General features: G+C 39.4%; 1 protein-coding gene across 2 annotated transcripts in view; it reads right to left on the reverse strand.

Annotated features, from left to right (window-relative positions):
* LOC138755640 (copine-3-like) overlaps nt 1–14,095 on the reverse strand; it is an 88,593-nt gene that overhangs the window by 48,679 nt on the left and 25,819 nt on the right. For both annotated transcript variants that reach the window (XM_069922001.1, XM_069922002.1), the window contains exon 2: nt 160–296. In XM_069922001.1, the coding sequence (XP_069778102.1) occupies nt 160–288 (129 nt within the window). In that variant the 5' untranslated portion in view covers nt 289–296. The remainder of the gene's footprint in view (nt 1–159; nt 297–14,095) is intronic.

Raw genomic sequence — 14,095 nt, forward strand, 5'->3', positions numbered from 1 at the left:
TTCCAATGTATTTCCAACAGAATTAGCTAAAATCTAAAGCTGCATCACTTCTGTGTAGTTAGCTATCCATAGAAAATACATTTTAAAAATCAGGATAACTACCAAGTTTCCTTTTTACAAATATATAGTCTTATAAGATTGCTCAAGGATATTCCTTACCTCGACCCATTGATTTCCACCAGTATTTAGAAGAAGTGCACAAAGTGGATCAGATTTAGAGAAAACATCTTTATCCAGTAGATTTTCACAGGAGATGCTTAGTTCAACCTTACTTACACAGTCTGCCATCTGTAAACCTGCAAAGCACATCATAATACGTCATACACTACAAATAAATAAAGCTCTAATAAAGTTTATTAAAAGATAAATAACTGCATATAGGACATCAAACCTAATGGGAAATGAATTTGTTGTTAATAAGTCTTTGCGAACATTATAAGCAAAATATTAAATGCTGGAGCACAGTGTATGACATTAAAATTTTAATTTCTAAGATAAATTATCAAGAATCAATTCTTTTTCAGAAAGGCCCAAATCTCTTATTCTTCAATTAATGAATTTTTCACAACTTAGATTTGAGACCTCCATTGGAACCAAAAATTAATTCCATCTCAAGAAAGATTTGTTAAAAAAATGTTGACGTCACTTGACATGTCTGCATTAAAATGGTCTCCATTGTGAACCAGTTAGTAAGAATAATGGCTTTCACGTCATCCTAATGCAAACATAAAAAAGATAATTCCCATCAGCCACCAAACATGGGAACAGTGCTTCACAAATGGACCATTTAGTGGTGGTTGATGCTGCTCCACACATTTTGCTTGGAATTGTGATGTCAATCATACCCAATGTGCCTCTAGGAGGATGGAATTCAAACTGTGATTCAAGAAGCAGCTCTTCAGTATCTGGGTGGCGATAGATATGGAGAACCCCGACGATAGCGTTCTCTGTCACATACAACAGGATTTCTCCTCTGTTGGATATCTCCATCCTTGACGATGGCCCCAATTACTGCAACTCTGAGACCCTGAAATATTCAGATCTTCCCAAATATGGTTGATGAGGTTATGGATCTCTGATTGAACCAACCTCATCATCAACATAAAGGCACATGAACTAACTAATAATTTTCAATATCTAAGGAGCTACCTTTCAGTGAAGGTAGACAAACCTAATTAGATTAATAATCAACTTTAGTGTACCTGCGCAACTTTTGCTATCTGACAAAAAGAGTGTTTGAAGATCAAGTCTATCAGGTAACAGTGACCTCTGCCCTTCTAATATGCTACTGTAACACAGACTACCTACAACAAGCATTCCAAGGCCCCAGAAAAATGTTACCCATGCTGTCTCTGAAACATCTTCCAAATTCTCTGGTAGTGTGAGTGAACTAGTGTAAAACCTCCCAAACACTGAGGCTTGAATTTTACTGTCAGGCCCATTGGTTAGGCCATGTTATTTGCAAGGTGGTCACCAGATGCTAAAATTAAGATTACAAGGAATGATCACAGATAGACAGAGGAAAGAATCTTCATTAGAAAAATAATTTCAGCAGTCCAACTCAGTCCTGAATGTAGATAAACAAGAAGTCTGCATGCACTCACATGCAGTGCACAAAAATGCTGGAGGAACTTAGCAGGTCATGCACCATCCATGAAAAGCAATAGGCAATTGACATTTCAGGCCTGAGCCCTTCAACAGTGATGCCGAAAATCAGGCTACACTTGTTGATATTGATGACATTTAATTGGAGACAACTGAGAAGAAATATAAGGTGTGGTTCCTCCAACTTACACGTGACATCAATATCAATTTCTCCAATTTCCAGAGACCACCTCCCCCCACGCTGTTCTCTTGCTTTCCCTCATTCCTCTGACTCCTTTCTTCCAGCTCCCCAGCCCCTTTCTCTAATCGGAGAGCATCCTTCTCAGTCCTCTATCTTCTCCCCTAACACCTCTGAGAGCATCCCTTTCCCACCTATCACCAGCAAGCCTGTGCTCTTTCCCCTCCCCCACCTTCTTAAGGGCTTAGGCCTGAAACTGCCTATTGCCCTCCAGCACATTGGAGTGCTGACTCTTGTATGCCTTCATCTCATAATTGCTTGAGGTTTATAATCAGAAGGTTATAATTCCTTGAGGTTATAATTCAGGTTGGCTCTCAGAGCCTAGAGTCCATAGGTCAGAAGTATAAAAATAGTCCAATCTTAACAATAGAAGGGCCTCATCAATTCAGAAACTACCACCTAATATCATGGAGTCTGCAGTTGCCACACTGAACTAATTAGTCACTTCAGAAATTGAATTGAAATAATTGAAAAATCATATATCTTGATGATGGGTTCAAGGCCAAAATGTTGGTTATGTATCTTTACCTTTGCTAGATAAAGGACACTGTTTTACGTGCTGAGTTTCTCTAGCATTGTGTTCTTACTTCAATTATGGTCTCTGCAGACAATTGTGTTTTACCTCTTGAATTGAAACAAGTTATGTACAAACCCTAGAAAACTACCCAAGACAGGAGAATCAAAATGCCAGGGTCAAGTTCCAATCTGCTTCAGGTCTATTCTTCTTAGCTGCCCGAAAAAGGGCAATTGAAATACATCTACTGAGCCACTGAAACAGAAGGGTGAGGACAAAAGAAAAAGATAATTTATCTACGGATTCCATTTCAAATAAGTGAATTTCAGGTTAAAAATAGACTGTGCACTGATCTGCTGGGTATAGTTAAATCACCATTAAGGTGCATTTGATTGATCAGGTCCAGCAGTAATGCAATCATTCTCATTTAAAGAATGTGAATGAAATAATTAAAAGAAAAACAAGTCTCAAATGTCAGTTTTTAAAAAAAAATCTCCATGATGATTTTCTTTCCATTAGCAAATTCTGGCCAATAACCAGTATAGATATGCACTGTTCAATGCCCGTTTGGGCAACAGCCAACTGCATATAACCTGGTCCCATAAGGTTATAATTGAATTCCGAAATCACAATCAGAAAACAGGATGTAGCGGACTTACGCAACAACTTCCCACACGTGTATCTCATGTCTTTTGCATCGAAAGGTACTGTACTTTTTATTGATCATTGCTCCCAAATACAGTAAATCCAGTGCTAGTGATAGGATCAACAAGAAGTAAAGAAGAACTATCGATGTGGAAGTGAAACAAAAGGTTATTAAGCAACACAAAGGTGAAAAAACACTGAATGGTATTGCTCGCGATTTAGCCATGGCGCACTCAACAATCACGACGATCCTGGAAAACAAAGAAAAAATTCTCCAAGCTGTTACAGGATCAGCTCCACTGAAAGCTACAAGGCCTAATGAAAATGGCAGAGGGACCGATATCAGATCTGGAGGAATTGCTAATGACGTAGATTGAGGACCAAACACAAAAGTGAATCCCTCTCAGCACGTTGACGATCACTGCTAAGGCACAAAGCTTGTTCCAGATGCTTAAAGAAAAAACAGGACCAGACTACGATATTGAGGTTGGTGCTAGCTCTGGGTGGTTCAGATCCATCAAACAACATTTCTTGCTGCATAATGTGAAAGTGAGAAGCTTAAAGAAAAAGCAGGACCAGACTACGATATTGAGGTTAGTGCTAGCTCTGGCACTTCCAAAGTTTTTTGTTGCATAATGTGAAAGTGAGTGGGGAGTGATCTGCAAGATTGGCAGCAGAAGAATTCATTGAAACCTTAGATAAACCTTGTCTTAGATAAACTAGAGCAAGAGTGAATAGCTGAAGAAGAGACAAGGGAAAAGGAAACTGCAGAAGGGGAACAGGTGCAGAAGAGGTTCACTGTTAAAGGGGTTGCCAAATTCTTTGTACACCATAAAACCTTGCTGAAGAGATGGATCCAAACACTGAACGCATTTCACTGATAGAGAGGAATGCACATGCAGTGTTTGCTGCATAGAAAGACATTTATGAAGAAACGAAAAAGCAAATTAGGCAAACAACACTGGACATCTTCCTGAAGAAGCCGACACCTCCCCAAGAAGAGTCTCAGCCAGGTCCTTCAGGCATCACAGAGTGACAGGTCATCAATGGAGGTTATTCGACCTGAAACTCTTCCAGTGGAACACCATGAGGAAGTGGAGAACCGTGATGTGGACGATCGGGATCCTCTTTGTTAAATTGTGTGTGAAAAACAGTTTTCCATATAGCTTTGCTAAGTATATACAGTAAAATGTCTACAGCGCACAATGCCTAATTTCATAGAATGTATCGTGGACGTTAAGTGGCACATACCTGTAGTATGTTATGACTGCGTATAAACTGTTGGCTGCACAATTATGCTTTTTGGTGTGGGGTGAGGAGCCCATCAACACACTATTTATTTTCAATCATTTGTGCATCAAACAACAAGCAAGAAATGTGCATCAACAGAAACTTGGTGTCATCAACAAACAAGCCTATGAATTTGTAGAATAAAATACATTCTTTAGGTTCAGTTTTTCTAGTGTTGAAACAAACCCGTGTAAAAAAAAAACGTTAGATATAGCCAAAGAAGATTGCAAATACAACTCATTCTCATTTGCCTTCATAGGACCTTCTGCAGAATCCTTACAGTTCTTATGGTTATGACACTCTCTCAGTTGTATGATGTAGACAGTTTAAAGATTATGAATCCATAATAGTGAATAAAGAGTGCTACAACTAATTAAAATAATTTTTCTTTGACTTGGCTTCGCGGACGAAGATTTATGGAGGGGGTAAAAGTCCACGTCAGCTGCAGGCTCGTTTGTGGCTGACAAGTCCGATGCAGGACAGGCAAACACGGTTGCAGTGGCTGGGGTTGGGTGTTGGGTTTTTCCTCCTTTGCCTTTTGTCAGTGAGGTGGGCTCTGCGGTCTTCTTCAAAGGAGGTGGCTGCCCACCAAACTGTGAGGCGCCAAGATGCACGGTTTGAGGCGTTATCAGCCCACTGGCGGTGGTCAATGTGGCAGGCACCAAGAGATTTCTTTAGGCAGTCCTTGTACCTTTTCTTTGGTGCACCTCTGTCACGGTGGCCAGTGGAGAGCTCGCCATATAACACGATCTTGGGAAGGCGATGGTCCTCCATTCTGGAGACGTGACCCATCCAGCGCAGCTGGATCTTCAGCAGCGTGGACTCGATGCTGTCGACCTCTGCCATCTCGAGTACTTCGACGTTAGGGATGAAAGCGCTCCAATGGATGTTGAGGATGGAAGAAACTTGTTTCATTGCATTGTTTCTCCTGCATTATGTAAATTGCCATGGAGAACATACGGGTGTCCAAATTATAGCTTGACTCTTTTTAATCAGGGCCCCTTAGAACCTGACCAGTGGCAGATCACATTAAAAACTTATTATCACCTTCCACTGAGAAGGAAATTGGTATCTTTTAAGTACAACTCCCCAGGTTACCTGTAGCCTAAAGCTCCTGTTAAGTTGAAAACACTGTTTGCCAAGATTACAAAAGATTAATCAGCTCCATAGATCATTAGCTAATGTTAGAATTTGCTTAGAACTAGTTAATTACTGTAGTACAGATATGCACAACAGATTCAAAACATTCCAAACCATGAGAGTTGCCAGAAATAGAAAGCTGGACCAAAGAATTTCAACCTGCATATCCAATAGACCATGACTATCTCATGAATGAAAACTCTGCTCGCTCCTTGATGGTATTTAGTTTCTGATGTAGTGTTACTATAACACAAATGCAACCAAAAGCAAATGTCATGAAGATTGAATGCCCTGAAGAAATTAGACAGATATAAAGCTGCAAGGCTATTCGGGATGGAAATGTAAACAGCTGCCACAATAGCAACTCGAAAGGAGCCTTGGGTCCCAATATTATCCCAGTAAATGCTATTCAGGATCCCACTTCTACTCCCATGCCTGCAGACATTGGAATTCATTTCTTCTAAAATCTTTATCATCACCCCCAACAACTCTCACAATTTCCCTCTCCTCGTTAAAGTTATCATGGATAATTATTACTATTTGACTTCCCAAACTGCAGAATCTGGCACTATCCTCAAGTATGAATGTTATTTGTTTTTTGAACGAATAAATAAAGTTTTAAAAAATATATGTATAGTTAACTTTTTTTTTATATTCTTTTTTCTTTTTTTATGGCTCTCCTTAGGAGAGTTGGCTGAAGGGGGGGGGATCTTTTTTTTTCTTTCTTTTTTTTCTTCTTTTTTTATATAAAAAATGCTCATGTTTAATTGTTGTATATGTCATATATTATTTGTTTTTTTGAATGAATAAATAAAGTTTTTCAAAAAAGTATGAATGTTATTTTATTGATATTCAACATTGTGTGTCATGACAATACTATAAAAGTCGACCAAATCTGCAAATAAAATCAGCAATTCCCACTCTGGGAGGAATATAATACAATACCTTAGTAATTATGTTTCCAAGAAGCCACCAAATAATCTGAAATTGGCCATACAGGGTCCTGGGATAGGAATGGGGGTTTAATTTTTTTTTCACATTTAACCACTCCTACACTTGCAAGGAGCCATCCCCAGGGTTAGGACTGTTCTACCTTCTACTGGAGATGTCATGCTGCATCGAGTGATGGTGGACTTTCCCTAAATCCTGATCAATGTATTATGATCTTATATTTGAACAAAATTAATCAAGTCTAATTAGAACATAATTAAGCTTTATGTACAGCACAGTATGAGCCCTTCAGCCCCTGTTATTGTTGTGCCAACCTATATAAACCTTTATCAGGGATCATGGGAAAGTGCGAGAAATAAATTGCAATAGCGGGCAATTTTTTGAACAGGATTAGCACACAATTTATACAGTGTGAGAAATTTGGTGGCATTCTCATGTACAATTTAAAAAGTGTGGGAAAGTTGGTAGCACTCTCATGTACAATTTATACAGTGTGGGAAAGTTGGTAGCACTCTCATGTACAATTTATATTGTGTGGGAAAAATGGTAGCACTCTCATGTACAATCTATACAGTGTGGGAAAGTTGGTAGCACTCTCACATACAATTTATACAATGTGGGAAAAATGGTAGCACTCTCATGTACAATTTATACAGTGTGGGAAAAATGGTAGCACTCTCATGTACAATTTATACAGTGTGGGAAAGTTGGTAGCACTCTCATGTACAATTTATATTGTGTGGGAAAAATGGTAGCACTCTCATGTACAATTTATACAGTGTGGGAAAGTTGGTAGCACTCTCATGTACAATTTATATTGTGTGGGAAAAATGGTAGCACTCTCATGTACAATTTATACAGAGTGGGAAAAATGGTAGCACTCTCATGTACAATTTATACAGTGTGGGAAAGTTGGTAGCACTCTCATGTACAATTTATATTGTGTGGGAAAAATGGTAGCACTCTCATGTACAATTTATACAGTGTGGGAAAGTTGGTAGCACTCTCATGTATAATTTATATTGTGTGGGAAAAATGGTAGCACTCTCATGTACAATTTATACAGTGTGGGAAAGTTGGTAGCACTCTCATGTACAATTTGTACAGAGTGGGAAAAATGGTAGCACTCTCATGTACAATTTATACAGAGTGGGAAAAATGGTAGCACTCTCATGTACAATTTAAAAAGTGTGGGAAAGTTGGTAGCACTCTCACATACAATTTATACAATGTGGGAAAAATGTTAACACTATTGCATGCAATTTGTAAATATGGTAGGAAAAAGGGATGGTGGACCTGCCTTCCCAGAATTCCAAGGCAGAGAAAGGGCTGTATGCACGGAGCATTTATGGAGGGGCTTCTCTGCCACGCGACTTTCTGGGAGGTCAAGACCATCATTGTTTTTTCCCCAAGGTCTTTATAAATTGTGTGCTAAAGCACTACCAACTTTCCCACGCTGTTTAAATATTGACCACTCTTGGTATTTCCTCCCCCTCTCTCCTGCTGCAACTTTCCCACAGCAAAGTTTTTACCTCCATTTTTATTTTTTTTCCTTCATGTTTCCGCACTCTCGCAAAAACTTGGGTCATTTCAATCCCACAATGCAATTGCCCATTTCACACTTTCATGATTGCAACATGTCTGCAAACGCCGCCGGGGATTGTAATAGGTGTCGAGGCCATCAGTCCCCGGTGTGAGATTATGTCATCTGACGCCCGCATTGAGCTGATTCTCCTTTCAGACTAGACACTTCAAAAGTCGATTGGCAGTTAATTCCTGGGATCACTTGCAAGTATGAAAGAGGCTATGGGCAGACCATAAGCACTGATTCTGGAATGAGATCTCCCTAAACAAGGCACACCAAAAGCTAATGCTGCAAAAATCCTCCTCAGTAATATCTGGATATACATCGTCTACTGGCAAGTTGAATGCTTTCAGCTCTTGATATCATTCAACGAGTTCACAAAACATTCAATCTTGAAATTATATGTGAAAAATTCCTTCCACATCTTGCATGCCATGCAAAACTTTTCACATCCAGCAACAGAGCTTAACATCATCCTCTGCACATTCAACTGAACTTCAATTTGCTTCAGGATCCTGCCATTACAACCTGGTTTCTGGCTGTTTATAACTTCCACCTCACTTTATATGTTTCATTCTCATCATAATAATAGCTTTCCAAAAACAGCAGAATTTCATTTTTTTAAAAAAAATGGATGCATTCAAATGAGACCAAAAAAATGGCTTCATTTTTGTTATTTACTTTTAGATGATGATCCAGATCATAATCTAGTCTGTATATCTTTAGAAGAGCAAAATATTCATAGATCTTTTGTGAGTGACCCTTAGTACCTTCATCCTCTCCAGAAGCACAAGAATCAACCAGATTCAACTCATTTGAGCTACCTGCTGTGTACATTTGTACACTTTTAAAAAAAAACAATAAACTAGATACATCAGATTCTAACACACTTCAAATCCAATGCTGGGACTTGTCAAAGGCTGTGGGATCCAGTCATGTTCATTCCAAGAATAGTACTATTTAAATTGCATCATAATGATATCTTTCTTTCATCTTTTGTAACTGATTTTTTTTTTAAAACCTAATTATATAATTTTTTTTTAGAAATCACTGTCTTATGCTTTATCAAGATATTAACAGCAAAGCTGTATTTTTATCTATGGTTCTCACATCCAGAATGTCTCTGCGCAGATGCAACTTTTGCTTTGTTTACAATACAATCTATCTTACAATAGGATGATGTTCATTTACACAAGAGGTGATCAGATAACATTACTATTTCTTTGTCACCTCATTCCAGTGTGACAAAATGTATCACATGATAACATCAAAATCTGAACTCTCAGTCTCAAATTACTACACATGTTTTAACAGATTGTGCCAGGTCAAGCCAGTACTGCTGCTCTGTACAAGGGCTGTGGAGATTTATTACAGTTCTTTTGGATTTTTTTATGAAATCACAGACCTGTACGATCGTATTAAAATATTTTATCTTACATGAGCACGAGACGATTGACTGCATCTTTCTACACTAAATCAATTTCCTCTGCAATTATTTATTTTACTTGGAATGAGTAGCAGTTCAAAGAACAAAGGCATTTACAATGCCCATGATAAATATTTAAATTAAAACAGTTAATGCTGTCAATCAAAACCAACAAGATATCAATAAGGCAATCTACAAATAATTTAACTCTTATGCAGTAATGGTCAAAAGAGAAGGTGGAGGTGCATATGAACAAAGATGGCATACCATTAGGTCTAACTGATCAGCCAGATCCATTAGTTTCAGTTACCCGTGGCCCTCCCATTATTTAAAAAAAAATTGCAGCTTTGGCTTGCACTTTGTGTTAGAGAGTTTGGTTGCAAGACAGAAGAATGCCAGTCTGCACCACTGATAAAGGAAATAGATGATGCAGCAAAACCACCTGTTCCTACAACAAGGCACCTTGTCCCTGTTATCATAATACCTCAAAAAAAACAGATAGCAAACATTATTTTTCTTTAATAAATCCATGATGACTCTGCCCAATTCCCTCCCCTCAACCAGTATTCACCTATCACCTGCAAAACTGTACCCCCCCCCGCCCTTTTATTCAGATATCTGCCAATACTTCACTGTTCCTGATGAAAAGCCTCAGCTGAAGCATTGATTATTTATTGTAATTTCGAGATACAGTGCAGTAACAGGACTCTTTGGCCCACTAGCCTGCACCACCCTATTACACGCATGATCAATTAACTCATTAACACTGTATGTCTTTGGGATGTGGGAAGAAACCGGAACACCTGGAGGAACCCCACATGGTCACGGGGAGAATGTTCGAACTCCTTGCAGGCAGCAGAGGATTTGTACCCAAGCCACTGGCACTGTAATAACAGTGGATGCACGAAGTCTGCTACCTCATGGATGTTGCCAAGTTCCTCCAGCATTTCTCATATTCCTTTTTAGCATTCGCTTAATAACTTGTTCCAGTATTTTTCTGATTACAGACACATGATTCCCAGATTTCCCTTTCCACCCATTCTTAAATAGTGTAGCTACATTTATTACCTCGCAGTGTAACCATCCTACAATCTATAAAAATTTGCAAGATGGCAATTAGTGGATCCCCTCTCCAAGGCTACCTCTTTCAATAACTTGGCAAGTCATTAGTAAAAAAAACTGAAATTAATGTTGATTTCCTTCACTTCATTCTCTCTTGATCTTCTATTATTCACTATTTCCATGAGATTTTTTCTTCATGAAAGCAGTCAAAGTGTCCAATTTCTTTGCCATTTCCTTACTTTCCAAAATAATTTCATCTGCCTCTGGCAGTAAGACACACATCCCTTTTCTTAAAGTACATCTTCAGGTGCTATTGAAAGTCATTTTTTAAGTTTCTCATTTCTGATTCTTAGTTCCATTTTCCAAGTTCAATCCTGAACAGTAGACTTTGTGCATTCACGCTTGGGTTACCTCTTGGTGCTCTGGATTCCTTCAACATTCCAAAGACACGGTCTAGTTGGTGAATCACCAACACACAAGAGGGTGAATGATTGAAACTGAGAGGGGGGTGGGTTAGAGTGGATAAGAATGTGATGACCTTGTTAACTCCTTGGAATAAATAAACTAATAAAATTGAATAAGGTTAGAATCCAGTGAAAGACAACCAGGTTCACTTCTTTTTTCTCTCTACTAATTGTATTCTTTTTTTCTCTCTCTATTGGTGTTATTATTTGGTGGGGAGGGGGGTAATGAGGTTTTTCTTTTGGGGTTTATAAAACATCATGCATAATGGATTGACATAATTACATTATATATTTTGACATGAATACATGTATGGGAAATGTAAATAAAATATTTTTTAAAAAATGGGGGTTAATATGAATGGATGCTTAGTAATCAACATGGAGTCAGTGGGCATAAGGGCCTGTTCTGTGCCATATGACAATCTAGATCAATGATCCAACTCTCTTTTCTCACATACTTTTTCCTTATCAATGCCTTAGTCCTTCTTTACTGCCCTATTAAAATGTTCCAAATTCTTAGACTAATTGTTCTTTTTAGAAACATTACAAGCCTTTTTCCTGGATCTGATAATATGATAAAATTCTCTTGTTAGCTCAACTATTTTCCATTGTGGTTTTTTGTTTCATTAAAAGAGTGACATTTATAATAAAGTATGCATTAATTCCTTGCCAACTGTCAATAAGTTTAATGGAGATTTCCACTTAACCATAGCAAAGTATAAATGGTTGAGGTACAAGTTACTATGTTTAGTTTTAAGAGACAGGTTTGGATTTTTAATATTGATGTAAAATTTAGTCATATTTGATCACTTTTCAATTAGCTCCCAAAGAACAAGATTTTTAACTGATCTGCATTGCCATGTCATCATTGTCACAGCCTCCGTCAGTTGTAGTCGATCATGGGTACTGTGGATCTGGTAAGCTGGAGTGGCCTCTCCAGGGCATAAGCCAAGGCAGAGTGATATGGAGATTCATCTGTTACCCATGCAGTAGGAGCACCCTCTCCATGCTAATGACAGGTCTAAAGGAACGATGAAAGTTGATACAGTTTGGTGCCAGCAGCATCACAGGAGTTGACGAGCCAGTGCTGGATCAGCACTCAGCCACCTTTGGGACTCCAACTCTGGATTTCCCTCCCCTCGGGTTTATTCCCAAAGCCTCTCCTGTGAGCGGGTATAGCCACAAGGCAGTGGAGGTTTGAAATCGGAGATTTCCCTCTCCCAGATGAGTTGCCATCTATGGCCAACAAGTCAAGTCCCATCTAGCCAGAGCAACTTGTTTCAAGGCACCAGTAGCCCACCTTTGCCCCTTCTTCTGTCAGTGACAATAGCTCCGCCAGACACAAGAACTATGCCACACATGAAAGGCCAGGAGTTGGACAGTTGTCAGAGGCTGTTTGAGACGCACATCATGAAGACATTAGTGTAGCAGTGGGAGATCTACCACCCTTTGGCTATGACAATCTTTAGAGCCGATCTGCATAACACTGTGCAATATTGTATCTAAAATAGTCTGTTTCTCATTGGTTCTTCAAAATATCAATCTAGGTAGAATTTGTTCACAGTATCTGTTAATTTGAGTTGACCAGTGTTAATGGAGATTTATTTATCAATGATTATTGTATTTCCTTGATAAATGCACACTAAATGTTCTTATTTTTATCTTTATAACTACTGTTTGAAGGGTTTACAGATAACTCCCACAAATTATTTCTGCCCCTGCTGTTTCTTAGATATGCCCAAACCATTTTGTTTTGTTTTCTAAGCTAAGTTACTTTTTCTCTAAAGTCTTTATCCCAAAGCACATGGTCCACTTTCCCAACAGAAAGGATTTCAACAAGAAGGCGAAATTAATTTTTATTTTAAGCACATTTCAACAGCCTAAAATGGGGCCAATGACCCTCAATTCTCAGCAGGAATTTTTAATTAAGAGTGTGCAGGCATTATGGATTCAGAAGCAATCTGGAACGTACATTTAAATCCATAATATTAATATATGTGCATTAATCATACTGTAATATGTGTGCACTGAAAAGAGATTGGAAGTGTTCTGACCATCGGTGCCAACCGCTCAGTCCAAGATTCCGCCCTGCTCCAGCTCCCTCAACAGCCCCTAAGGCTAGAGCTGGATGAGGTCCTCACCCAGGATGAGACATATAAGGCAATCGAACAACTGAAAAGTGGCAAAGCAGCAGGTATGGATGGAATCCCCCCCAGAGGTCTGGAAGGCTGGCGGCAAAACTCTGCATGCCAAACTGCATGAGTTTTTCAAGCTTTGTTGGGACCAAGGAAAACTACCTCAGGACCTTCGTGATGCCACCATCATCACCCTGTACAAAAACAAAGGTGAGAAATCAGACTGCTCAAACTACAGGGGAATCACGCTGCTCTCCATTGCAGGCAAAATCTTCGCTAGGATTCTACTTAATAGAATAATACCTAGTGTCGCCCAGAATATTCTCCCAGAATCACAGTGCGGCTTTCGCGCAAACAGAGGAACTACTGACATGGTCTTTGCCCTCAGACAGCTCCAAGAATAGTGCAGAGAACAAAACAAAGGACTCTACATCACCTTTGTTGACCTCACCAAAGCCTTCGACACCGTGAGCAGGAAAGGGCTTTGGCAAATACTAGAGCGCATCGGATGTCCCCCAAAGTTCCTCAACATGATTATCCAACTGCACGAAAATCAACAAGGTCGGGTCAGATACAGCAATGAGCTCTCTGAACCCTTCTCCATTAACAATGGCGTGAAGCAAGGCTGTGTTCTCGCACCAACCCTCTTTTCAATCTTCTTCAGCATGATGCTGAACCAAGCCATGAAAGACCCCAACAATGAAGACGCTGTTTACATCCGGTACCGCACGGATGGCAGTCTCTTCAATCTGAGGCGCCTGCAAGCTCACACCAAGACACAAGAGAAACTTGTCCGTGAACTACTCTTTGCAGACAATGCCGCTTTAGTTGCCCATTCAGAGCCAGCTCTTCAGCGCTTGACGTCCTGCTTTGCGGAAACTGCCAAAGTGTTTGGCCTGGAAGTCAGCCTGAAGAAAACTGAGGTCCTCCATCAGCCAGCCCCCCCACATCTCCATCGGGCACACAAAACTCAAAACGGTCAACCAGTTTACCTATCTCGGCTGCACCATTTCATCAGATGCAAGGATCGACAATGAGAT

This window comes from Narcine bancroftii, chromosome 2, assembly GCF_036971445.1.
Source record: "Narcine bancroftii isolate sNarBan1 chromosome 2, sNarBan1.hap1, whole genome shotgun sequence".
Taxonomy (NCBI): Eukaryota; Metazoa; Chordata; class Chondrichthyes; order Torpediniformes; family Narcinidae; genus Narcine; species Narcine bancroftii.